We start from the raw sequence: 26,580 nt of genomic DNA, 5'->3' as shown, positions 1-26,580 counted from the left end.
TGTGCTCTGGTTCCTTATAGAGTTTCATTGTTTAAACATAGCTTGATCTTGTCTACAATGACTGCCTTGTTAGAACCTGGTTTGGCCAAAAGGTAAGTGTAGCATGAAATCCTGGCCTTGATGAAGTGAATGGCAAAACTCCCAAAGACTTGGGAATTTTATCAACCGATTTAAAACTTATTAGCCTGGGGTACACCAGGGCTAAACTTTACCTATTTGCACTGGCTAGACTTTGCACCCCTTTTACAGGGGCCAGTACATCTGGCACTGTGCCTAAAGCAGTGAGCTGAGAATGTAGGAGTCGAAAGCTCTGGTTTGGGTTCTGTCTCCGATTTTCCTGTGTCCCCGTGGGAGCAAACTGGTACTTTATTTTCTTATTAAGATGAAGATAATTGTTTCCCTGTGTAAGCTGTTTGGACTCTCTGCCTGAAAAGATGAACTAACTGCTCCATATCCTTTTAACTGTTCAGATGTGATCGGTTTCCACTCCAAATGGCTAAGAGAAGCGTCTTGCAGGGAAAGTAGTCCTAGTCGGGTAGCCCAGTTAGTCACGTGTCTGTTGAAGCAGGTCTCTGTTAAGCGGGGAGATACCACAGGCCAACATTGCTCATGCTGGTTTAAAACCAGATCAGCTAGAGCAGCATGCAAAAGACCAAACAGGCTGGCGTGCTCTCGTACAACATGCATATAACAACTTTGAAGAGCAGCGACGCGGGCACGTCATTGATGCTCATGAGAGGAAGAAAGCAACAGCAGCAGCCGCACCAGCAGAGCCAGGACATTTCCCTTGACCCCACTGTGAACACCCAAGCTGTTCAAAGCTTGGACTCCTCAGCCACATGCGAGTCCACAACCGATGAGCTTGTGCAAGCTCAACATGTCAGTGTTGGACATGAGGGACTACCTACCACCACAGGACTTCTCATTCCTGTTAGTCTTTAAGGTGCTACAGAATTGCTTGCTATGGGTGGAGCTACAGCCTAAGACTTTTAGTTATTAGGCAATGAGTTTTCATGGGTAAGACCCACTTCAGATTTGGAAATTCTTAGTTGGTCATGGGTGAGACTCTGAAGTGAGTCGTAGTCTCTGCTCCGAAGCTGAAGCAGGGGGGCTTACCCATGAAAGCTCATTACTTAATAAATGCAGGTGTTGGTCTTTACGCTGCTCCAGAGCTGGTCGGTTTTTTGAAGCTCTAGGGCTACCCCTCCCAGACCAGGGGTGATCAAGGGGGCTAAAGCACACAGTTACTCGGGGCCAGAAGGCCAGCGGCGAAGTTATGGTCCCAGAAAGCGCTTTTCTAAATGGTGAACAAGGAGGACTCTGCAAAGAGCCCGGGGGGGACGGGCATTCTGTACTCCCGACGCGTGCGCGTGTGTTCCTTGTCGCCCCTGTTTTCCATTCCCGGCTGGCATCGGCCGCTGTCTCCGGCGCTCGAGAGCAAAATTGAAAGCAAAGAGGCGCTGGGAGCTCTACGTGCGGGCTGCACATCTGGGCCAGTCAGCGGAGCTCTGGCTTTGCAGCGGCCAATAACGAGGGGGCTGGTGAAATCTGACTCTCTCCTTCGGGGCCGGAAAATCTCCCCGTCGCAGCCAATCCAGGGGCAGCTGCCAGCAGCCGCGCCGCGGATCGCCGCTCGATGGAGACCCAGCAGAAGGGGGCTGCCGGGGCGCCCGGGGGCGATTGCTAGGTAAGCGGGGGCCGCGGGCCCCTAGCCGGAGGCCGGGCGGAGGCATTCAGGCAGCTCGCTCCCGGTCCCGCCGAGGGAGCTGGGCAGCCGAGAGCGGCGGTGGCGTTTGCCGCTACTCGGGGGCTTTGGGAGGGTGGATTTAATTCTCGCTCTGCCCTGTCATCGGGGCTAGGCTCCGGGCGGGGGTGCAGCGAGCGGCTGCTGCATCCAGCGGCTGCCTGGCAGGGGGAGGCCCGGCCCAGCCCCGAGCAGGGAGTCGTTGTGCCCTGGGGAAGGGAGGTGCAGGTGGCCCCCGGGCCGTGTGTGGGGTGGGGCGTCCCTTGGTATCGGTAGGCAGGTGTTGGCCCCTGGGCTCGTGCAGAGCGCGGCCCCCGAGGGACAAAGGGAGGCCTGGATGTGGCTGCGGGGGAGACGCGGGGCGGCGGGGGAGCTGCTGCTGGCTGTGCCCGGTGGGCGGTGAGCCGCTCCGCCGAAGCGCTGTTCTGCGGGGGCCATGCTGGGGCGCAGGGGAGCTGCAAGGGAACCGGAGCAGAGAAGCTTCACCGCCTCCCTGCCGGGCCTGGCTTTGTTTGGCTCTGGCGGCTGGTGCTTGTCACTCACTGGCGGCTGGGAGAGGTGAGCTGTGATGCTCTCCAGCTGCCTGCACGGATGGGGCCGCCCACGTGCAGCTCCAGCCGCGGCTGGCGCGGCGGGAATAGGCACCTCGGGGGTAGCCTAGCCTGCATCTCCTCAGGGGATGCTGGCTTGGGTACAGCTGCCTTCTTTTAGATGTGTAGGTGGATGGGTGGGGGCTCATTTTTCATCCTCCCTGGCAAACCCGCGCCTCTGGCACCTTGATAGTGTGGGCTGGGAAGAAGTCAACTCCCCAGCGCCCCCCACTTCATTTGTTGACACCCAGGGTGGCCTCTCCTCACCCGGCAGGTAAACAAAAAATCCAAACCAACTAAACAACAACAAAAAACCCCACAGGAAGTCCCCACAAAAAGCAAGGCTGGGAGATTCCTTAGACCCTGGAGGCCAAAGAATTTGCAGCACCTGTTCCCATCCCCAGCAGGCCCACAACCGTTTGCGCATTTTTCTCAGGTTAGGAAATAGGAAGCTAGTTTCCACTTCTGTTTCTACTCAGGCATCTGGGGTTTTAAGCACTCAACCAACAGGCCTATGTTTGAGTTGCAAATGCTGATGAGGAAGTGTTAGTCAAGTTTCTGTTGACATAAATGCCCAGAATTCTTCCCGCTGGATCTAGGTTTGGCAAAGACTATTTTTCATAACCATTTTCATCCAAAGAAAAAGCAAGTTGGGACCAGTTCTGACCTGGTGGTGTCCCTTTACAAGAAGTTGTGGGAGTTCTTGTAACTCTCCAGGCAACAGCAAACAGGTTACAAGCTGATCATTTGTTTTTGTATTGTCTGGGAAGAGGAACAATACAAATATGTCCAGGACCTAAGCAGCCACTGTTAAATTAGCCCCCCTTTTGCTTTGTTTTAAAAATAGACCGACTGCTGTGAGTCTCTGATTGCCACAGTTCACTCCTTATTTTAGGATTGTTCCAGATTTTATCAGGGTGTGACCTTAAACAAGTGCAACGTGTTAATATTTTGATGTGTAAGTGGCAACAGTCCCCTTCTTTGTTTTAAGGTTCCTTGCATTGCTATAGTCCTACTGAAGCTGTGTAGTAAACTCTTTAGTAGTCAGGTATTGTTGTTGTTTACCTTACCTAGTTCTTATTTGTTTCATTTTGCATTGCATCCTCATCTCTGACTGTGGTTACTTTCACAAACCACTGTGGCCTCCTTGTTGATCTCACTTGTCCCTCCCCAGGTCTCCTCCCGCTTCAGCTGTTTGCATTCTCCTGGACATATTTCAGCATTTCCCGCAGTTTCTCTGTGGTGGAGGAGCTGGGGGAGAACTGAAAATCCCTTGTTCTTTCAAGCAGTTGCTCTGATCCCTCCCACCCCTCGTGTTTTTCCAGTGCAGCCATCACATTCCCCCACCTCCTCCGCCCCCAAGGATATCGCTGAATATTAACATTCCGGAACAAGGAGAGTGTTTGGTATTTATCTCAGCTTAGATGACACTACAGTGTATGATCTTCCCCTTTCTGCCTGCTCTGCGTGTCTGCTGTGTATCAGAGTGTGGACTTCTGTATGTTGTTTTGATTAAACTAATAGCTCTAATCTCCACTTATTGCAAGTCTAGATCATTTATTGCCATCAATGGTCTCCTTCTCCACCAAACAAAATGCCCTTTTCTTACTGTTATAACCACTCCTTGAATTGATACAAAATTAAGTAGTGTGACACCTGGTGTGGCTGATGTCATAATACCTAGTTCTTATATAGTGATATTTATCCATAGAGCTCAAAGCCCAGAGGTTAGTGACATAACCCCCGTTTTACACATGGGGAAACTGAGCAGTAAGATGACTTGCCCACAGTCACCCGGAACAGTAGTGATTTAGCTAGGAACAGAATTTAGGTGTTAATCTCTGTCCAATAGCCATGCTATTTGTTACCTTTTCTCTATAAAAAAACTGTCCAGTGGAAGTGCCTAGTATATGCTTCTCATTTTCCCTTTAGTAGTACACAGAATTAGTCAAGATTCACTGTGTTGAGCATGTTTGGATGTTAGCATGAGGATATATTTTCAGTCTCTCATTCTGCAATTTTCAGAATAGTTCTCTCTGTAATACAATTTCTCTTCTGTAAAGCCTTCTGAAAATCCTCTGGAAAGCACTGTTTGGATTCACAGCATCATTTTTATTATTTATTTCAAAATAATATGAGAGTTAAAAGGTATGAGTGACTTATGAAGCATGGCCAGTGATATTAGCGCTCTAATTTGGGGTTTAGGATGCCAGGTTTCAACTTTCTGCTCCATCACAGTCTTCCTGTGAGACCAAGACACTTTGGGTATGTCTAGACTATGCAGAAGACCACAGTCAGGGTCAATCTTCCAGAGTTTGATTTCACGTGCCTGGTAGAGAGGCATGAAATCAAACTATCTAGGATCGGCAGTTGATCCCTGTACTCTCAATATTGTGAAGGGTAAATGAGGTCTACGGGGGAGTTTCTGTGAAGACAGCCAGGTAAGTCAATTGCAGATAAGTCAGTTCTAGCTATGCAGTTGCTGTAGCTAGAACTGCATATCCGCAGTCAACATGCCTGCCTGGTGTAAACCAAGCCTTCCTTTGTCTCAGTGCTTCAGTTTTCCATTTGTATTGTGTGGAAAATTGCCCAGGCTCACAGGGGTGCTATGAGGAGAAATAAACAAAAGATTGTGAGGCACTAAGTTGTGGGCATCTGGGGGTGATGTAAGTAAGACTGAAATTGTTTGTCAGAAGGAGAGATCTTTTCACATTAAATTTGAGAAGAAAACGAATTACTGAGGTTGAGAGATACAGAAAGACATGAGCTGCGGAGGAGAACGTTTTCACACCCTCAGTGGTGAAGAGTAAAGGGACTGTCTGGGTGCAGGTATTCAAAAGTGGTGGAAGCCATGAAGAAGGGGGAAGTGAGAGAGAGAGAGCAGTACCATAATATACTTGCTTTTCTTCCCAAGCTGGCCTCCAGTAAGTCAGTGTCCTAGAAGTGAAAAGACTGTCTGTCCCTTTAGGGATCTTTTCCCCTCACCAGAAATGCCTGAAAGGAATATTCTACGTAGGTTTAAAAATAGGACCCATTTGTAACCAAATGACTTTCAGTATCTTTCCAGGTAATATCATTCCAAGGCAACGCAGATTTCCCTAGATAAGGTGGGGAAGCTCCAGCCTGCAGTTTGGAGCTGGAGCACGGCTTGTCTGGGATCCAGCCCCTGAGGCTCGGTGCTCTCTACCCCAGCATCCAGTCCACAGTGGGGTGGGGAGTGTGGAGCCCAAGCCTCACAGGCCAGATTAGGCAAGCCAGGGCCAGATCCAGATAGCAGCGGGTGGTTGGGAGGAAGCAGCTTGACGTGGTGCCACTGCCATTCTCTCAGCCAGAACTTGCTTCTGACTTGTGTAACCCCCAACTGCTTTATCTATAGATCAGTGGTCCCTGACCTGAAAAAAGGTTCCTCACACCAAAGACGGCTAAAGCATTTGAAGGGAACACAGGTGTAATGCATTTTAAGAGAAGTTCACAATAAGCTTGTAAATTCCCATTTAATTAACCAGTTAAACCACAGGTGGGTGCTGCCCCCTTCCGGGTCCATCGCAGATGAGGGCTGCTCCAGTCCCCACCAGTTAACTGTAACTGGTAAGCCTCATCTATTTAGGCTGAGGCTTAACCATTAACATCCTAGTTTACAATACAGCTTAGTGCATCTCTCATTATCTAACTGGCAGAGATAGATTATTCAAATGATTATTCTTCTGAATTCCTCTTAGCTAGATATTCATGAGGGAGCTAATGTACTTATGAATGGGACATGTCCATGTCCATTCAAGCAGTGTTGTCATCTGGAAGATGCCAATAATCAAGGTTATTAGTAGTCCAATGCTGCCTACCCAAAGTTCCCTGACATCCTTTCTCCTTCAACTGATAGGCCATCTAACCACTTGCAGGAGGGTTATTTTTAAGAGGTAGAAGTGGTTTGGGTTTTTTTCCCCCGGACCCATTCTGTTTTACGGTGGCAAAGTGCTGCTGGCTATTGCTAAACTTGAGCTGGCCTCTGCTCTCTTAACAATGCATTTTCAAAAATCATCTGATTTAAAAATTCTTTGGCACATTTGTAAAGTCAGCTCCCTGGGAGGCGAGAGGCTTGATCTATTGCTCACGTGCTCTGCTTCTAAGAGCTCCTTCGTTGGGATCTGACACGCACTGGAGCTAAGAACGCTGAACACACCAGCTAGCTCTTATGTTAGCAGAGTGCTTAAGCATGGGCCTAAATTTAAGCATGTGAGTAGTCTCACTGAATTCAGTGGGACTGCTGATATGCTTAAAGGTCAGTGCTTTGCTGAACCAAGGCCTGGGTTTGGAGCATACATCATACAGGCAACAGCTGTATCTGCAAATGCTTCGCAGTGCTGCGTTTGCACATTCACCAAAATAAGGGCTGTGGTTTTCCTCCCTGTAATGGCTCTTATGATTCTTATCATCGTGATTCTTGAGGTTCTTGTAAAATGTCATTTTTTGACTCCTGTGGGAAATCTCCCCACCAATCCCCTAGAGTTATGCAAACTCCCAGATGAACATCTGTGTTGATTTTCACTCTTATGGCCATTTGCTAGTGGAGGGGCAAGGCAGCGGGATATAGCTCCATAGCCAGTCCTACCGACTCAGGGGTGGGAGGCAACTGCCCTGAGGCCTGGTGATTCATAAGGGCCCAGGACTCCCAGCCACCGCTTCTGTGGTAGCAGCGAGAGAGCTGGGACCTTTAAATTGCCACCGGAGTGCCTGGCGGCGTGTTCTGGGTGGCTCTCCGGGCTGGCTTGGGGGCAGTGAGGGAGCTGCAGCATGACACGTTCAGGGAGCTCAGAGGCCTGGCTGTCTCAGCCCCATCCCGTCTTCCTCGCCCATTCCAGGAGCATGGAGGTGCCTTCCGTGCAACTGTGCCCCAGGGCCTGGCAAGTCAGTGAGCCCTCTGCCCACAAGTCATCAAGCTGTGAACAAAGGCCATTAACGCTCACCCCTTACTGGCTGGTGGGTTGCGTCTCATGGGGCCCACTGATCCCAAGCTGCCCTTTGGCGTTTTTATCTCCTTGTTCTCAAGCTCTCTCCTGAGTTGCATCAGTGTAAATGTAGTGACGGGAGTTATCTAATGTACGTCTGGTCTTTGTGCAGTACAGTTGCTAACGTGTTTCCATCGAGGCTTCTGTTAGCCTGTTGGAAGAGGTGGCATGTGAGCAGTGCCACTGTTACTCTCAATTATGATTTTGTCACCTTGTTCTTGGAGGTTATAGGAAGCCCTTTGATCACAAAAAGTAAAATGATGCCACTTCTGCTAGACACAGTACGGTCAATGGGTCTTCATTGTTCTCTGGTTAACTTTTAACCAGAATGCAGAAAACAGTAGCACTTTATCCGCTGTTAGATTAGTCAAAATATAATGAGCAAAAGCCTAACAGGAGAGGGGATAAAAAATAGTTCAAAGGTGAGCTTGGATCTGTCTTCAGTTATTCTTTCTGTTAATAATGTTTCATGCAAGAAGTAATTTGTTAGATTATCCTCATAATCTCTTCTCCAGATAAGGCAGGGCACCCTTTTTGGCGTTCGTACTGTGCTGGCAGAGCATGTCCTGGTCAGTCCCTAGGCTCCGAAGTGTTGCCGCAGAGAAGTGAAGTGTTTGCCCAAGGAGCAGTGCTAGCAGTGGAACCCAATTCTTCTTAGATCCTGTCCTTTGGTTTGGCCCTAAGATCATCTGTTTCCCTTCCCTGCCTTCAAAACTGGAAAAGAATTGGCTTTTGCAGCACAAGCAGTTTGCTACTGCAAACCATTTTCAGAAATGATTCCAATGAGCTTGCCCTGAGGGATAGGCGAATAACTGATTTTCTTAATTCTGATTCACAGAGGATGAGATTCTCTCCTCTTTGTATTACTGTGAGCTATAGTTGACCTGACTTTAATATTTTGGCTTTTTTTGGCTGTTGAAAGATGCTAAATTAACAGCTCTGGAGCCTGGCTTTGTCTGTCGGTGCCTGGGACAGGAATGGCAGTGGCAGTCCAGGTTCCTTTAACCAGCCACCCAGTTTTCTTGTTGTTCTAGGATGGATCAGAGTGATACCTGGCTTTGCTGACGCAGCTGTCAAAGGGGAACAATGAGTGGTGGGAATGAAAGCACATAGCAATGTGTCTGTTGCTATCTCCCATCACTTGCTCCACCATCATATATCAAGATATGAAACTGCCTAGATACTGAAGACTCAGAGAAGGAAGAGCTATATGATGTGATGGGTTAATTGTGCTTGGCTCTCCTCTCTGGGGCCTGGATTTAAATCCTGGCTGAGGTCACTGGGTGGTCTCATTTTAATGACCCAAAAAAAGGCTGTAGAAATGAACAGCAGCAATGCTACTGTTCTGAATTGGATCTTCTTCCTGTATGTTCCATGAATGAGCTGATCTTGTCTGAAATGGTAGAGACCGTGATCTCTGTAAGGTCCCTGTCGCTTAATTGAAGAGCACCGGCAGAAGGATGAGCTGACTGCTAGTCCCTAATGTTCAGGGGCACCACATATCAAACAAGAATAAATAGAAACCTGTGAGGAAAATTCTGTCAGAGTCCAAATGGCATCTCAAGGGAGTCCAGCATAAACAAGTACTGTATGCTCTCCCCCATCGTCGCCCTGCCCCCTTTCTGGTCCCCTGGAATTCTTCAGTTACTAAACTGGAGAAGCTGGGATCTGCTGGGCTAAGAATGAAAAAGACGCAGGCAGCGATCCCTGTAAGATGACCACTTGGGAGGTCACCCAAAAGAGATTCAAAGGTTGCCCAGCTGATTAGGAGAATGCCCGCAGCTGGCAGCATGTGTGTCTGTTGGTGGTGCACATCCAAGCAACTCAGTGCACATAACAAAATTTATTCTGCCCATGGATGGAAAAAATTAGAGGGAACATTGGACACAAGCCCTTGTGGAGGATCAAATGCTTCATTCAACACTGACCTAAATGAGAGCAACTCTAATGAATTTGGGAAGTAGGTCCTCTCTGGCCAGCTGTGAAGTTGACCCGAAGCATCTATAAATACATGTCCAGAAGGTTTCTCTCTTCCTTTGCATCAGCTTCCTGTTCTCAGCCCTTTCGTGGTTTTGCACACATTGACTGCCTGCATACTGCATGTTCTTGATCAATTACAACGTTTATACTTAAGGACTGCTTTTCCTCTCTGCATTCAGAGTATTCGACGGCCTGATAAGTCACCCGCTGATGCTAAAGATTTTGTTCTGTCTGTAATGTTTATTGGAAAGCTCCCAACAACAGTATCAATGAACAAATTAACTTGCAAAGAAGTTGCTTTTGCTCTCTGCTACAGACTATTGTGTAGCTTTACTTTGTGATGTCAAGCAGTTGCCATGTTCTGCTCTGTAGGCGGCTGCATTTCTGTGGTGTTTTTTCCCTTGTTTCTGAATTAGGCGTGCAGTAGTTTGCCTTCAGTACCCTCACTGCAGTGGGCATGGCTTATGTATGGAAAGCAGCCAACAGGCAAAACATATGCCAATAAAAAACTATACATATCAGGCTGTTCTGCTTCTTAAGGATTTTGCATGTGTGTGTGGCTCTACAACAAGGCAACTGTTCTCTTTGCGTACTTGGGGCATGCTTTGATCCAACACCAGAATGTACTGGTGTTCCACATGTGTGCAGTTCATGGGACTACAGGGTGTTGGCAATAACAGAGAGACAAGCAAATGTATTTTCCTTCTCAGAGTAATTTATTTCCAAGCCAGCTTTGCCTTTTTTCCTCCAGCTAATTAAATTTATATCCTCCTCCTCCTCCTCCTCAGATCCCCCATATGCTTATTAAAAAGAAAAACAGACTGTGTTCATCATTAGATTCTGCACATTCCCACTAACTGGCTGTGTGATTAGACCTTTTTGAAATGCAAGTGGTTTGTGGAATATTTTTGTGTGTGTCTGGGAGGGGATCGTCTAATTTGAACATTGTATTGTCTAAAGTAGACATGTTTCCCTCCTCATTAGTGGACCCATTTGTTCCCATGCCCAGAGCAACACAGCCATGAAAGCTCATTACCTAATACATTTGTTAGTCTTTTAGGTGTTACAGGGCTTCTTTTTACAGGTAAGGAGCTTGATTAAATTTTCTGCCTTGATGCTGCCTGCATGAAGTGCCACACGTTTCTTAGAAATTAAAGCTTTGTTGTTGAGGGTCTGATGCTCTTTAGCCTGTTTACAGAGCACAGGAAGCCTGCTAGAATTAATCAGCCTTTGCATGTTTATCCTGGTCAAGCCAATTAACTCCCCAAGCACAGTGAGTGCACTTTCTCCGCTCTAAAGTGTTGCTGATACTTTGTGACTTAAATTCACTTTTACATAGTATTAACTCAGAACTGTTCACCAGGAGGCTTTTAATACCTGCTAGACTTCAACCAGGTGCCCTGGTAATGAAATAAAGATTCTAATGTGACCAGGAAGTGGCTAGTTACACCAGTGTCTGTATTAACCTTGCAAAGCAGATGAACATTGCCATCTCCTTTAATAGAGGAGGGGTAAACTGGTGCACTGAGTGCTTTCTGAGAGCTTTGCTTTCCTATTGGTCTAGAGCCTTGACTGGTACCAGAAACAATAAAAAGCAGCATGGTGGTTTAAATCACTACCAGTAAAAATTTATGTCACCTGCATGAGACCCAAATAAGACATGGAATCAGAACACTAGAATTGGGAGGGACCTCAAGAGGTCATCAAGTCCAGTCTCCTGCCCCTCACAGCAGGACCAAGCACTACCTATAACATCCCTGTTAGTTATCTAATCTGTTCTTAAATATCTCCAGTGATGGAGATTCCACAACCTCTGTAGGCAATTTATTCCAGTAATTAACTACCCTTACAGTTAGGAATTTTTTTCTAATGTCCAATCTAAACCGTTCTTGGTTTTGGCAGGTGAGGTGTGAGGGGTGAAATCCATCTCTCAACATGGAAGCTATGCAGCCCTTTTGTTCTGGTGCTGCTCTTCAGGGCCCTCCGTGGCCCCTGAAAGGGGCAGTGGGAACTCTGTGGATGTGTTGTCATAGATCCAGGCTTGCCAGTGTTCCAGCCACCCACCCACCCTCTTTTGTCTGTGGAGACCTGGCATGGGGTTTAAATGTACAGACTTTCACCACCTGGAGGGATTTTGCCCTGACTGTATGTCATGCACTTTCTGAAGGGCAGGAAACTGCTTGCTGATGAGTAAGATTAGCTGCACAATCTAGCATTTTGTGGCCCATTGCGTAGAACGGCAAGTGTTGGCATGGATAACTGTGGTGATAATATAGATAGAGGATGAGTGCTAGGTGTGACCCTCCTTAGCTCTGGCCTTTGTAATACACCACATCCAGGGCAAGTTGGCTTTCTACTTCTTTCATCATTTCATCTCACTCTGCCCCAAGAATGAGAGAGGCCAGGGTGCTTCCTTGTTTGGAGTGGTTTCTGAAATGAGCTGACGATGAAAGGGGAGGGAGGGCAGAGCCTAGCACTTTGGCAATGGTTCCTAGTTTAATGGGCAAGCTATTCATCTCTGTGAGCTGGCGTGGTTCCCAAAAGAACCCAGAGCACATGGAAACTGGCCCTTAAGAGCCATCTGCTCTTTGCTTGTTTGCTTTTTGGTTTTCTTAACGCACCACTCGAGGGAGTGCATTAAAATGCACTTGTGCAGGGCTGAGGGATTTACAAGTCCTGGGTCGTTTACTAGCTCCACTGCTCTGCCCTGAACTTGACGCAGCTTTTGACAGTGTCCTCAGTGTCTTCAGTAGTAACAGAAGAGAGGTCCTGAACTGTCAAGATGTCTAAGTGCCCTGAAATGCCAGGGAGGTTTATGGTGGTAGAAAACTTAGCACTCAACAGTACCGGCCCGCCAGGGTCTGATTTTTCCATCCTGCCTTTCATTTTGCACGTGCAAATTCGGGTGTGTACTTCACTTCTGTCTTCCCCCGACAGACTGCAAAAATGACAGCTTAGTGGAAAGATCAGATGAAGTGCCCGTTGATCCTGCATCAGGCTCTGTGTGCAATGGCAAGGACCAGCTCACTGTTATGCTGAGTGCAGAGCGCTCCTCCTTGTAAGTGGTTCAGATTTAAATCTTTAATTTTGGTGGAATCTTTGCCCTGCCCCTGCCAAACCATGTGTGCAGCTGGGGTCATAGAATCACAGAACACTAGAACTGGAGGGGACCTTGAGAAGTCATTGAGTCCAGTCCCCTGCCCTTATGGCAGGACCAAGTACCATCCAGACCATCCCCAACAGGTGTCTATCTAACTCGCTCTTAAATATCTCCAGTGATAGGCAATTTATTCCAGTGTTTAACCACCCTGACAGTTTGGAAGTTTTTTCTGATGTTCAGCCTAAACCTCCCTTGCTGCAGTTTAAGCCCATTGCTCCTTGTCCTATGCTCAGGGGCCAAAGAGAACAATTTTTTTTCTCTCTTCTTTGTAGCCCTCTTTTAGTTACTTCAGAACCACTGTCATGTCCCTTCTAAGTCTTCTCTTTTTTCTAAAGCAAACATGCCCAGTTCTTGCAGTCTTCCCTCACAGCTCATGTTCTCTAGACCTTTAATCATTCTTGTTGCTCTTCTCCGGACCTTCTCCAATTTGCCCACATCTTTCTTGAAATGTAGTGCCCAGAACTGGACACAATACTTCAGCTGAGGCCTAATCAGCGTGGAGTAGAGCAGAAGAATGACTTCTCATGTCTTGCTCACAACACTCCTTTTTAATGCATCCCAGAATCACATTTGCTTTTTTTTTTGCAACAGCATCACACTGTTGACTCATATTTAGTTTGTGGTCCACTATGACCCCTAGATTCTCAAATGGGTCCTCCAATCCATAAAAATACATGGAGATATACATATCTCATGGAGCTGGAAGGGACCTCAAGAGGTCATTGAGTCCAGTCCCCTGCACTCACAGCAGGACTTATCACACCGTTCCTGATAAATTCTTGTTGGTTTTCTTTTTTGATCAATTTACCCCAGGCTTCTAAATGGCCCTCTCAAGGACTGAGCGTACAGCCCTGGGTTTAGTGGTCCAATGTGCTAACCACTGAGCTATCCCTCCCTCTGACAGCCCATATCAACAACCCAAACTTAATATAGCAGCTGTTAAACCTGGGAGCTTCTTGGCTAAGAACAGGGATCCAGAAACACATTTGCAAAATAAATCGATAAAAGGAGCTTTGCTCCAAGCTAAATAGCAGAGCGCTCAGCTAGCAAACATCAATAACAGGCTCGCTGTCAGATGGAAAAAAAATCCCATCTAGTGTTTCTGGAGTATTGGCATCTCATTTTTTTTAACAGCAAAGCACAGATGACTCTATTGTCAGAGGAGGGAGGAAGATCTATCACTTCTTAAATAATTTACCCTTTCTTGGAACAGGTATTATTTGTCACTTTCATTAAATCCTAATTTCTCTGACTTCATCTCTTAACCTCCAAGTAGTAAACTATGACATGCCAAAGAAAGCAGCATAGTTTTGTAAGTGGACCGTTCCAGCATCAAAGGAAATGGTCTCCTTTGTGAAGATGATTCTGTGTCTGAAATGGCAATTATGCAATTATAACGACTTTAAGAGGGAAAGGGGGTTGGTGGGTTGTTTTGTTTTTTTTTTTGACGCGTAATTTCTACTATATCGATTTAGCGCAGCTATGCCAGAGGGCACAACCGTGATGGAAATTTTAATTTTAGATGAGTGGATCTAATTTTAAGCAGCTGCCTTTATTGAGGTGTTGGAACAACATGGCAAAAATAAAAATAAAAAAAATAATTGTTTGTGGGGTTTTTTTTTAGTGGTGGCAGCTTGTCAGCCTAGAAATTAAAAATAAAAGTGTGTTGCAATGGGAAAAACAATCATCTTTCAACCTGTGTATTCCAGACTTGCTAAAATAGAACTTCCGGCTGACTGTCTCAGCCAAGTTGTTTGTGGTAACTAGGAATTGCTGTCTCGTCCAGATGACACTTGGGGCAATCACGCGGTTTCTACAGCAATCCACATTGTCGGAGCAAAGATTCCATTGCTTGATTTCACTGTGATGGTTTTCAGAGCCATACAGTCTTGACAATCATAATGTCTATGTTTTTACCAGAGTTAATTTCTCAGTTGTTTCCATGGATCATAAATCTGATTTAAAAATTAAAATGGGAAAAATATAGAAAGTAAAGAATGACTACAGTGTAAACTAAGATGTCTTTTTGTTTGGTCCCAAATTCTGCAATCAGATCTTCCTGCCCATGTGCTGTTCCATTAACGTAAATGGTGTCCTGGACAGTGCAGAGCTCTGCCTACCCAGACCAGATTTCAGAATCAGGACTTCAATCAGATGAGGGCTGGTCTTGGAAGATACTGAGTACTCTTGGAACTGTAAAACCTTCTCTTTTACTGATAGCCTAGCACAAGAGGACATGATCCTGATTGGGCTGTTGGGTGCTAGTGGAGTATGAAGAATATACAGCGGCTCCTGCTGATATTGACTGTAGGTTCATGTATGTAGCTGAAAGCAGAGGCCTGAGCCTGACCCTTTTGAAGGTTGGTGTTAGAATTCCCACTGAATGTCAGTAGGGTATGGCCTGGAGTGGACAGGTTTGTTGTTTTTTTTTTTTGCTGCTGCTCAGGATTGTTTATATGGGTTAGCGTAAAAGGAATGTTACTTTCTAATCTAAACAATTCCCTTTCTGCGTTCTGGGAGTCACTTACGTGAAAGAGTCGTAGCCAAATATTTATGCATTGTCTTGGCTTTTACCCCATATGCTAATAGTGGCGAATCAGCATTAAATAACAGCCTAATAATAATAAATCAAATTGCAGTAATACTTCACACTTCTCATTCAAGCTTCTTAAAGTGCACTGCAGATGTTAAGTCACTGTGACATAGTTAAAGAACACAGAGAGCTTACTTTGTCGGCCGCTAAAATGCTGCCGTTGGTTGGATGAAGCCACTGTTTAAGAACTCTCTGCCGTGCCATCCAGTAGTTTGTCAGAAAGTGCAGGGAAACGGGCATATGTAGTTGACTTCACATGGGACATTCAGGGAGACAACATCTAGCTGTAACTTCACTTAGAATTGGGTGAGGACACCAGGACTAACACCTGCGATTACAACAGTGCCATAGGACCCGGCCCACCAACGGGGAGTCCAAGCGGGTAGTTGACCTCCAACCTGGCGTTTAAAGGGGCCCAGAGCTGCATCCACCACTGCTGCTACTTTGGCAGCAGCCAGAGCTCCGGCCTCTTTGAACTGCTGTAACAGTGCTGCTGTGCCATTGCACATGGCTTTGAGGGAGTTGGGAGGAGCCCGCACCGCAGTCCAGGCAGCACTGTAGGCTGAATGCCCTGGGCCCCACCCTCTTTCACCTTTGGCCCTGCCTCTTCTGAGGCATGGAGCCTGACCCAGCCCCCACCTTGCCCCAGGCCCTGTGGCAGCTGTCAGCACCACTGCATGGGACTTTTCAAGACTTCCAGTGATTTCATTACCAAGACCATCTTCCTCTCTTGTTCTGAAGCCTGACCTTATTAAATAACAGCAAACAGACTCAACAAGCTGCCTGTGGAGAAGCACAAAATTAATGAGACAGTTCTTCTAACCCTTTCCCATCCCTAGAGCCCTGCAAATCCATGGATGTCCACTTTATATCCATGGGTATCCACATCCGTGAACTTCCATGCAGATATCTGTGGCTCATTTTTTGCAGGTGGAGATACAGATTTTGCATTTGCGCAGGGCTCTACCTGTTCCATCCTGTCTTTGTCGTAGTCCTTGTCTTTGGCTTTCTAATTTGGATTGCCACTGTTGGGGGCAGGGACTGTATTTGATTTATTTCTGGAAAGCATCAAACAGGGCTGTACCTGACATTTGAAATTCGTGCTGTTTACCCTCCAGATCCAGATACTCCAGACCTGGGGTTTGAAATCCAGATCTGAATCCAAACCTTCCCAGATATCCTAGCTGTTTAGTATTTAAAATAGCACATTACAGAGATTGGGTCTGGCTCCAAACTCAGATCCGAGCCCAAACCTTTGTCTCATCTCGGTTAACATTAATAGGAATGAACTGAATCACTATTGCCTCAAATGGAAAACTGCCACCTGTCGAATTAGCAGCTCCTTGGTGCTTATAGGTGAATTAATGAGTAATTCTCTAAAGTGACAAATGCCAGAAGAATTACACTTTCAGACAAATTATTAGACCAGTCGAACATCCAGCTCACAGTAACCCTTGTCTTGAAGTAAGTTGGTAAGTGGTGCATGGCCAGTAGTTAAGGCATTATGAAGTTGCTTCTGTTTCTTATGCTTTTTAGATTACTGTCTCCGATGGAGCTATGCCATCAGCTGGGATGAAGCTGGCCAGTGCATCATGTCATCATGGGTTCCCAGCAGACCTGCTGCTGAGATATGCATTTGTTATGATGAACCACGCAGCGAGTGCTGGAAGGCACCTGACTTTCTGTGTCATTTGTCTTCACTGACCACTGAGTACCTGGGCATGGAGTCTGCCATTGTGGTGACGGAGTATGACTCAACTGGTGCCTCAGGTGAGAAGTGGGGATGGGACAGACGGGAGGAAGATGATCCCATGGAACTCTGCAGCGAAGAGATGATGGTGTCTGATTGCAAGGGTCTTGCAGGGGAACATGTTCCTAGTTCCGTGGGGCGGGACTCAAGAGTTGGCAAGGGGCCAAGAGCTAAGCTGAATCTTTCAAATTGAAAACTATCACAACTGGAAAGGTCCCAGTCACCCGGTCGCAACGCAATTGTGACCGAACATTTACATTTACCCATCTCTCCCTTGTTCTCCAGTTCCATCACCACATTCTTCTCCTCGGTTGCCCCGGAGGCCGACGGTGGAATCAAATAAAGTTTCTATTACAGGTTTTCAGGTAAGGAAGAATATTCTGTGTAACTGAACGTTTAGCACAGAGTCAGCAGTTTTGCCTCAATGTGTGTGGCTTTCCAGACAATTATTACTACTTCTGCAGCCTTCTTGGCTCAAGATGCGTCACCCCAGTGAGGGGGAACCTAGGCTAGGGAGTGGGGCACATGAGTGGCCTTTCGTCATCTCAGTGGGCCACAAGATTGTCATAACCAAGATGGCCTCCCAGGATAGAGTAGTTTGCTCTGTGCGCTTGCATGCTGAGACTTGGCGGGCTGTGCCAAGTGAACCATGGCAACACTTTGATTGGGAGCAGAAGGTGCACAGGGCTCTCGTGAAATTGAATGCAGCCAGCACGCGCCTCACCTCACATGCGCTTGCTTTACGCACGTGTCACTTCTGTAATTATGAAAGGGAAAAAAACTACACAGATGAAAACCAGCAGAGTCTGGCCAACCCTTTGCATGGGTACTGGTAAACTAAATGTCTTGTGGGCCACACATAGAATCCCAATGGGCCGCACATAGCCCTTCGGCCACAGGTTGCCCACACAGCTTCATGCTATTACTTTTTGACACAACCTCTTATTCCTTCAGGGGTCCTTTCTACAATAGAATATTTTGATAACTTGAAAGGGAATTTAAAATAGGGTGTTTCCCTAATTAGCTAAAGGTCTTGAGGACTCTTGCATTTACTCTCTGATCCGATATCCCTGAATATTTTCTCCAGTGGAGCGCTTAAGCACTCCCAGGAGGGCTCTGCTTCTGTGGGGATTGGGTGTTCCATGGGGTTGGAGCATTAATCTCATGTCTAAGTTCAGAAGAACAGAGGTTTGACTGTGCAAACCGTAACAGCCACAACTCACACTGGCAGTCTTGGCTGGGATTCAGTCACTCAGAAGTGCACTGTCATTTTAAAAAGTCAACACTTCTCAATGTTCTGATAGCAGTTTAACCTGACAAGTACCTCGATGCCATATTTATCTTCACCATCTGGGTGAGGAGAATGTGGTGCTCTTGTTTAAGCATTTGAAGTGGAAGCTAGCATGCACGCTCAAATTTTGGAAAGCTCCCTGTTTCGTGACCCCAACCAATATTTAGGGACTTGATCCTTGGACTTCTTAAGCTTGTGACTTGCTTTTTTACTCACATGAGTATTTATGTGCATCAGGGCATGCAGGATTGGTCCCTCGCTGTGCTTGGCAAGTATGATACAACAGATCAATGGTGATAAACATTTGTGTAGAACTGTTGATATTTAAAGTGTTTAACCCTCACAATGTCATGGGAAATAGGGAAATATCCCCATTTTTTTTTAACTGCGACAGCTGGGTTAATCCTCTGACCCTAGAATTCTTTACTCCTATGTGGAAAATGTATCACACACATTCCGAAGGTGCTGTCATAGTTCAGAACAATGGCTCCTGTATTCCTTCTCTGTGCTCCATCAAAGACACCCATTCTAGGTTCCCTCCTCACCTCTTTTAGATGGGGATCACCAGCAGGGTTTCCCCCCCTCTCCCTCCTGACTGCTTGTTCCTGCCTGCATGATCCCGGGAAGCCAGATGTCCTAAACAGGCCAGCATCTGTGCTTTTCTTTCTCTTCTGTGCCTCTGAACAAGAAGCCATTCTGCTACTCATGCCAGCGTCATGAGTTACCACACAGATCTTTATAAGCAAACACGCTTATTCGTAAGTGAAAGCATTACAGAGAAAAGATTTAAAAATAATAAAAAAGATCCTGTAAGCATGCTTAAACCTTAACAGAAGTTGGTAACTCAAAGTCCTTTTACAGGAAGGTTTGGGGTCCCCCCTGGATAGAAGGTGCTTTCCATTTGCTAGATCAGAAAGCAGACCTTGAGTCTATTTAAACTTGGACTATTTATCCAACAGTTATGTCTTTGTGTGTGTGGTCCCTGGAGAATCTCGTGTGAGTTAGTCTGTGGAGCTTGTCCAGGTGATGGTACTTTACTCCCATTCTAACACCTTCAGGGAATTTACCTAAACACCCCTCCTGCTCCACTCTTGATTCCTGGATGATGTGTGGTTACACTTCCCTCTAGACTTACATACAATCCCTGGCTCATAATGATACATACACTTACTATAGTAAGATCTGTCAAAGATATTGCTGGGAATTGCTGTATCTCTCACAGGGGCAGTGAGGTTAAGGGATTTGGCCAAGTGCTGCTGTGGGACAGTTTGATCCTGGCTCTGAGTAGAACTCAGGAGTTCCTGGCATCCAGTCTTCTGCTGGACCCACTGGAGCATACCACTCTGAAGCAGGAGATGCTGGCGTCTCTTTCTGTGACTGTAGCTGCTATTTACAGGCCTTGCAACTCATTTGTGTCTTGTGAGTCTCTCTATGTATCTTGAACATGGGGAGAACATGTGTGGCTGCCTTAAGTCCCCCTAAGTTTCTGTATGTGTGCCTACCTTAGTGGAAGTGTGGCGACAGAGGCAACTGGTGTGGGGATTCTAGGAGACACACCGGCCATGTGCCACTGTCACTCCTCTGCCCCGCCAGCCTCTTCTCATGGATGCGCTGTGTTGCTTCCAGTGGGGGCAGGGCAGTGCTCTCTCTTCCTCCCCCACCCACCGGGAGCAGTGCAGCTTAGGGTGGGACTGTCCCTGCACTCATCAGAAGCAGAACAGTGCTGGTAGGTGGGTGGGGGGGTGACGCCGGGCGGGTGCATATGGCCTCCCCACGCATCTCCCTGTGCTTGGTATGATTTCTCACAGCATACAGTACCACAAATGTAGGGGCAGGGGGTAAGGCAGGTAAACAAGAAACTCCTTCGAAAATAAGGAGTTCTGTGATCTCTGACAACAGCAGCTGATTGAAATGAGAGGTGGGCGGAATTAATACCTCCATCCCATTCTTGCTTAATTATGTATTTGAAAAGCAAGTGCATTTATGCTAATGACACTCATCTTCTGGCAATAAATCTGTACATGTTTCATACAACGGATGTTCAGTTAGCTTAAGCAGAGATGTCTTCTTCGCAATATCTCCTTCAGGGCTGGCCCGGGGCTCTTCCCTTGTACCTGAAATAGCGAAGTGTAGTCATCAGTTCTGCAAAGCAGTAAGGCAGATTAAAGCAAATGCTCACTGTACAAGATATCAGGCTGCGTTGCAAGGTGCTGATCACCCTCACACCCAGCAAAGTCAGCAAAGGCCCCAGCCAACCACATGGCTTATTAGTGGCAGTTTTACCATTGATACTCACAGGCTTAAAGATGTTTCTCACTGCCTTGTATATGATTGTGCCTCTTGTGCTTTTCCAGAGGAAGGCATTTCATAGAGGGTGACCTATGAGAAACGGGTCATTACTATAGCCAAGTCTACAGTAGCGAGCTTATAGCAGGACAGCTGTACCAACACAGCTGCACCATTGTAAGAGCATTTGTGAACCTCTCTAATCTGGAGCAAGCTCATCTGGCAGCATCTGTAATCGGGCATGATTTTCGTTATCTGGGCGACCATTTATGGGTGTGGCCAAGTTTCCTGTGGTCCCATAAAGTATGTTTCCAGCCACCAGTCCTGGCTGTCAGTATTCTGTACCGTTATTTATCTATAATTTACCCTTTAATGTCTTGTAAAAGCCCAGTAAGCAGTGGAAGTATGGTAATGTTGCTAGACAATATTGACCTCCTGTGGCCCGGCAGATTATCTTGTCCAGCAATGGTGAGGTTCGGAGGGCACTGGGTTAGCGAGGTTCAACCTGTGGTCACTTTATGTCCATGGGAGAGCGTTTCCTACCAACATTAAAACCACCTCCAAAGAGTGGTGGTTGTTACATTTCCGGGAGAGCTTCTCCTGCCAACGTAGAACAGTCCACACCAGTATTTCTGTCTGTGTCACGTTGCTGAGTGGGGTGTTTTTCCCCACCTCTGAGCAACATGAATTATTAGTTTTATATATGGAAGTGGTAGCGTAGACATGGTCTCAGTAACTGGTTTGGGTTCTTCATGTCTGATTAACTATCTGTTAATTGTATTAAAAAGACAGCAAAATGTGAGGCTTATTGGGGCTTGAAACAATGCTCAAAGGAGAGTGGACTCGATCTTGAGCCAGTGCCTGGGAACTGTGAATGTAAAAAAACCACACTCTGAGACAGTGAGTAGATTAACTGTGTTGCATGCCCAGAACCTGTCATCTCTAACATAGAACAGGCCGTAAATGTCTGCTGGACAGTGCGTTAGACATAATAAAGGTATTTGGAAATTTGTCACTAGCTGTGGGTTGAGGACTAAACTTTCCACTGGTTAGAAGCTCGGGTGCACTCTGAGAGGTTTATAACCTGTTAATTTCAGCTGCTGATCTTTATATACTTATTTAATGTGAGTGGTTCTTACTGAGTGCAGTCATTTGAATGTCAGTAATTAGCCCTGTGTAGAAATTTGCAGTCTTGGCAAATGGTTGTCATTTATTGCTAATGAAATCAAACATTATAGCTACAGTCATAAAGGATGTACATTACCTAACAAGCACAGTAGTCGGCAGAGTAAAAGATGACATTTATTGTCTAAAGAATATTACATCTGTGATTTAAGAGGCTGTTACTGTTTCAGGTTTGTCTTTTCTCTCTCTCCAGTTAATTGACTCTAATGGTGCTTCTGATGTCTCGAGATTTTTTGGTGCTCTGTTTATGAATAATACATATCCTCTATCTGTGAGGAGAAAAAAACAATGCCAGTAAAAACAAAAACAATCATGTAATGCCACTGGTTCATATCAGACTTTTTCCCCACCTCTTTTTGTAGGACTGTGTACAGCTTAATCAATATAAATTGAAAGATGAAATTGGAAAGGTGAGTACTTCACAGGTTTGGCATATGAGCATTAGGTTGGGAGTTTGGGGCTTGAGGGAGGCTATTTAATTTCTTTATCTGTAGTCAGCTCACACCTTCATAAATTACTCCATTAAATGTCCTTACCCTTGCTACTTTGTGCAATTACAACAGTTTTTGGTTGTGCTAAAAAGATAATTTCTAGTCCAGTGAACCACAGCAGGAATGAATAGTTTCCCATGCAGGAGGGTGATCTGGCCTCATGCTGTTCCCCTCTCTGAGTTTTGATAGCTTGATCAGCACTTCTGAGGAGTCCCTGCTCAGGAACGTCCCTCAGAATGGCTGCTGGTATGTCAGGACTCAGGTGACCTGCCTGCCTTGGAGTGTGAGGGGCTGTAGCACTTCAAGCCAACTGTGTTTGTCTCACCAGTGGGCAGTTTGAGTGGAAATGTCCTGTGTCATGCTCAGCTTGGTTGGGGGCCATCTCTGGCGCATAGGGGAGAGCTCCACCGTTCTTGTGAATCTGAACACCTACAAAAAAGTCAAGAGACGAACTTCATGTTTCAGCCATAGAGCAAGTGGTGGGGGCTAATTTGTTTCTCCAACTGTCCTTAACTGGTAACCGCTGGTTGCTGGTATATTTTTCTAGGGCTCCTATGGGGTTGTGAAGCTCGCGTATAATGAAGATGACAACACCTACTATGTGAGTACCCTGAGCAGTGATTCTCTGGTGGAGCATAGTCTAGCTTTGTGTGCAAGGGATGCACCTTCCTCACCTTCTGCTTCTGAAGGGAGTCATGAGGATTCCAGCCTGCTCTCTAGTTCCCTGATCTGACACCCACCTTTCTAGCTTTTCAGACCTAATAGCATGCCCCAGCCTAACCGCACTGCCAGCAGCTGCTGCATCCCTTGTTTGCCAGGTAGGAATCCTGCAGCTTAGAGACTCTCCCTTCTCGCCTCACCCAGCTGCATCTTCTTCCACATCCCTGGCTGCTGCATCAGCTTACCTTGGAGGGGTGCGAATGTGCAGCTTGGCTAGCTGAGGCAGGGTGGGAGGAGTGGTTCTCAGCAGGCCCAAGGCCACCAAGCAGGAGCAAGATGGGCCATGCTGACCTTGTGGAGTGAGATCTTAGGAGGGTGAACCTAGAGATGAGACCACAACCTGCTGGAAGCGGGGAGGAGAGGTGGGGAAGGTTTCAGAGATGTGAGGAGAGAAAAGGCTGGGAAGCAGAGAGGGAAAGATATGCCAGTCACGTATTTAGGGGTATCATGGGGGGAGCTGTCCCTGAAGATGCTGTATGTTAACAAAACAAGATCCTCCCGATGTGTCTAAGCATGGATCAGAACCACTTCTTTGTCCCAAGGGATGAGGTCTGAGCACTCATCTCGTCCCCTACACCATTCGGCTTTGCACAAAGGTTCAGCGTCTACCCACAAGAACAAGGTTTCAACCTACCCATGCAAATGCGTTGCAATAGCCGTGACAGAATCTATTTACATAAGAATTGCTTTGCAGGCAATGAAAGTTCTTTCCAAGAAGAAGCTCATGAGACAAGCAGGGTTTCCACGTAAGTGACAAATGGCTTTTTGGCATGGGGAAAACTAATGAAATGTGCAGTTGAGGTGATGGGTGGGGGAAACTTGTAACCCATAGTCTCCAACAGCAGAATTATGGTAATATGTGTGAGGCAAATATCCCGGCTGGAAAGGGCTTTGTGTCAGTGCTCAATTTTGTTTATATTGATGTTGGAAGTTTGGGCCAAGGGCTGGAGTGATGGAGGGAAAGTTAATTTGGGGGTTAGGCCCTGGGAGCCAGAAGATCCCAGTTCTGTGTTCCTGTCTCTGACACAGACATCCTATGTGCCTTTGGACAAGTCATTTGATTTTGCTATGCCTAGCTAGTGATCCCGCCAGCAGACCAATTCAGCCCTGACTCCTGGTCATGTGCCCCTGAGGCATATTTCACATACTCCAAGAAGCAGCATCGGAAAGGATGTTGGCCCAGAGAGTGATGGCATAAATACAAAGACTCTACAGAGAAAATCAACAAGTTCTTGTCCCTAAAACTGAGGGGGGGCGGGGGGGCTGGGAATTCTGATCAGCTGCATTGTGTGCTTTTCTGTAACACGTTATCTCAGACACTGTTGAAATTAAATGCAGATATTCTCTCTTGGTAAGGTCATCTGTGACCACACGTAGACAAACCAACAGTTTGCTTTTCTCGCTTTTAAATGATCTCTGTTAGAGTATTTTGTGGTGCATTAGGGTCATTCAAATACATGCTCCAGGGCGTGCTCTTCAGAGGTGCCCAGCACCTACAACCAGGCCTGCTGTTGGGGTGCAAAGAGGGCAACTACACAGGGGCCTGGTGTTTGAAAGGGGCCCAGAGCTCCAGTAGCAGCAGTGGCCAAGAGCTCTGGGCCCCTTTAAGACACTGTGGGAGTGTCACTCTGCGCATCTTCTGAGGGCTTGGGGGGTAGGCCCAGCACCAAGCTCTAGGCAGGGGTCTGCAACCAAAATAGTGAGAAGGGCCATTTTGTCAAATCCAATTACAAAATCAATCCTTCAAGAGCCACAATGCACATGAATACAAGACAGTCCTTAATAAATAATGTCAAACCGTGCTCTTTGTCACCCCTCTTTTAAGAACAGTGCACACACAATGATTTGTATGGGTTAGAAAGTTGTTACCCCCATCTCTAGGCTTAACCACTCTGAGCCCCAACCCCTTTCCGTCCCCAGGATTAACTTGCCTCAGTGCACGCAGCTCCTCCTCTGCTCCCTGCCACCTTCTCAGTAGGCTGTGTGGCTCTGGCAGGGGCAGGTGTGGCCGCCCCTCCCTCCCAGCTTTCCTGCTGGTTTAGCCTTCCCCCATGTGGGGCAGCTCCCTCCTCTGCTGCGGCTGTCACTTCCGGGCTCCCCACCCTGCCATGGCTTTCACTTCCGGGGCTCCCTGCTGCAGCAGGTTCTAACAGTAGGCAGCTGAACTTGGTCTTTTTGTTTAAGTGGTGGCAGCCTCCAGAGTTGCAAGAGGAGTCAGCAGTGGCAACGCTCAGAGCTGCAAATGGCTTCTTTAAAGAGCCACATGTGGCTCCAGAGCTGCAGGTTGCCGACCCCTGTGCTATGTGGTCTAAGGGCTGAGAGTCCAAGGCTCCACCCTTTCTGCCCAAGTCTGCACCCCTTCTGGGGATTTGGAGCCAGACTCCCATATCTTCTCCCAAGGCCCATGGGACTGTTAGTCCCACTGCCTACAACACATGGAAGTCCGTGGGGAAAAAAAGAAGTCTCTGTACTCCCGAAGATCAGACCTTTTAACTGCTGACTGTTGATGAGGTGCTGCTTTGGCTCAGCCACCTGTATCAGCCGCTGGCTTTATGACTTGTCTTGTGCTACCTGCCTCCTTTATCTTTACCATTTTAAACAGGCCGTCCACCTCCTCGAGGTGCCAAAGCCACATCCGAAGGCTGTTTGCCACCGAAAGGGCCTATTGAACAGGTGTACCAGGAGATAGCCATCTTGAAAAAGCTGGACCATCCTAATGTAGTGAAACTAGTGGAGGTGAGACTGGCTGAAATGCTAACTTGCAGTTAGGGTGTTGGGGACTGGCAGGGCTTCAGTACAGAGTGTGGGTGTTTCTTGAATGGTGGGATTTTCGTTGTCCGGAAAGACATTCTAGTATTGGTTCCAGTGTGGCCGAAGGGCCATCTTTAAACTAAATAAGCAATAAATAAGACCTCCAGCACATTCAGGCATTTAGCTTGACCTCGAGCAGTGCCTGTTTCCAGAATTACATGGAGGGACCCACATGCAGTTGTTTTGCTGTAGGCTTCAGCAGCCTGTTGTGTGGAGACACACTAGAGCCATGTCTACACAGCAGCGTTATTTCAAAATAAGCCATTCCAGAAGAGATTTTCCAGAATAGCTGATTTTGAAATAGCGCATCTGCACACAGAACGCACTATTTCAAGTAGAGCGTATGTGCACAGTAGAGCCTCTTTCTGATGAGAGCCGTTGGACACACTATAGCTTATTTCGAAATAGCTCCTACTCCCTATCTACACAACCTCTGTTCCAAAATATCTGTTTCAGAAGAGTCTCTATTCTTCATAGAATGAGGTTTACCAAATTTGAAATAAGCCGTCCACTATTTTGAAACTATTTTGTTGCATTTTTTAGACACTCAGAAAGTTATTTCGGAAGAGTGACCATTATTCCAAAATAACTTTGCTGTGTAAATACACCCTAGGCATGCAATAATCCAGCTGTGTTTAGACACCAGGCATAAAAAAGGATCTCTCGGCTGCAAGAAACTCCATGTGCGTCAGCCTGAAAGAGAAATGATAACCTAAGAGCATTTCTATGTACTGGTCAAGATAGAATTGTGGGCCTGGTTCCTACAGTCCTGAATCAGAGGCTTGTTTTCCTCCCTTTTTAAATGATGATTTTTAGAGGACTGTTGAGTTTTGTGACTGTGACTACAAAAGGTCAAGTCCAATTTGGGGAGTAGTGTTCCCAGGGGTTCTGTACAAGAGGTCACGTGCTTCAAGCGATTGTTTTGTTGTTGCTATGGGAAGGCAGCAAAAAGCATAAATTCTCCTTGTCTGCATAA

At 46.7% G+C, this 26,580-nt stretch overlaps 1 protein-coding gene across 5 annotated transcripts in view; it reads left to right on the top strand.

Annotated features, from left to right (window-relative positions):
- Positions 1–1,465: 1,465 nt before the first annotated feature.
- Positions 1,466–26,580, top strand: part of CAMKK2 (calcium/calmodulin dependent protein kinase kinase 2) — a 49,797-nt gene continuing 24,682 nt past the window's right edge. The window contains exons 1-8 of one of the 5 annotated variants that reach the window (XM_075012286.1): positions 1,472–1,687; positions 12,255–12,375; positions 16,607–16,840; positions 17,106–17,185; positions 21,945–21,992; positions 22,621–22,674; positions 23,488–23,539; positions 25,396–25,529. In XM_075012286.1, coding sequence (XP_074868387.1) covers positions 16,663–16,840; positions 17,106–17,185; positions 21,945–21,992; positions 22,621–22,674; positions 23,488–23,539; positions 25,396–25,529 — 546 coding nt within the window. In that variant the 5' untranslated portion in view covers positions 1,472–1,687; positions 12,255–12,375; positions 16,607–16,662. Of the gene's footprint in view, positions 1,688–12,254; positions 12,376–16,606; positions 16,841–17,105; positions 17,186–21,944; positions 21,993–22,620; positions 22,675–23,487; positions 23,540–25,395; positions 25,530–26,580 lie in introns of all 5 variants that reach the window. The other 4 variants (XR_012647968.1, XM_075012287.1, XM_075012285.1 and 1 more) reach the window with 4 other exon arrangements.

Source organism: Carettochelys insculpta, chromosome 18 (assembly GCF_033958435.1).
Source record: "Carettochelys insculpta isolate YL-2023 chromosome 18, ASM3395843v1, whole genome shotgun sequence".
In the NCBI taxonomy this organism is placed as follows: domain Eukaryota; kingdom Metazoa; phylum Chordata; order Testudines; family Carettochelyidae; genus Carettochelys; species Carettochelys insculpta.
This window is presented reverse-complemented; position numbering and strand designations above follow the sequence as displayed.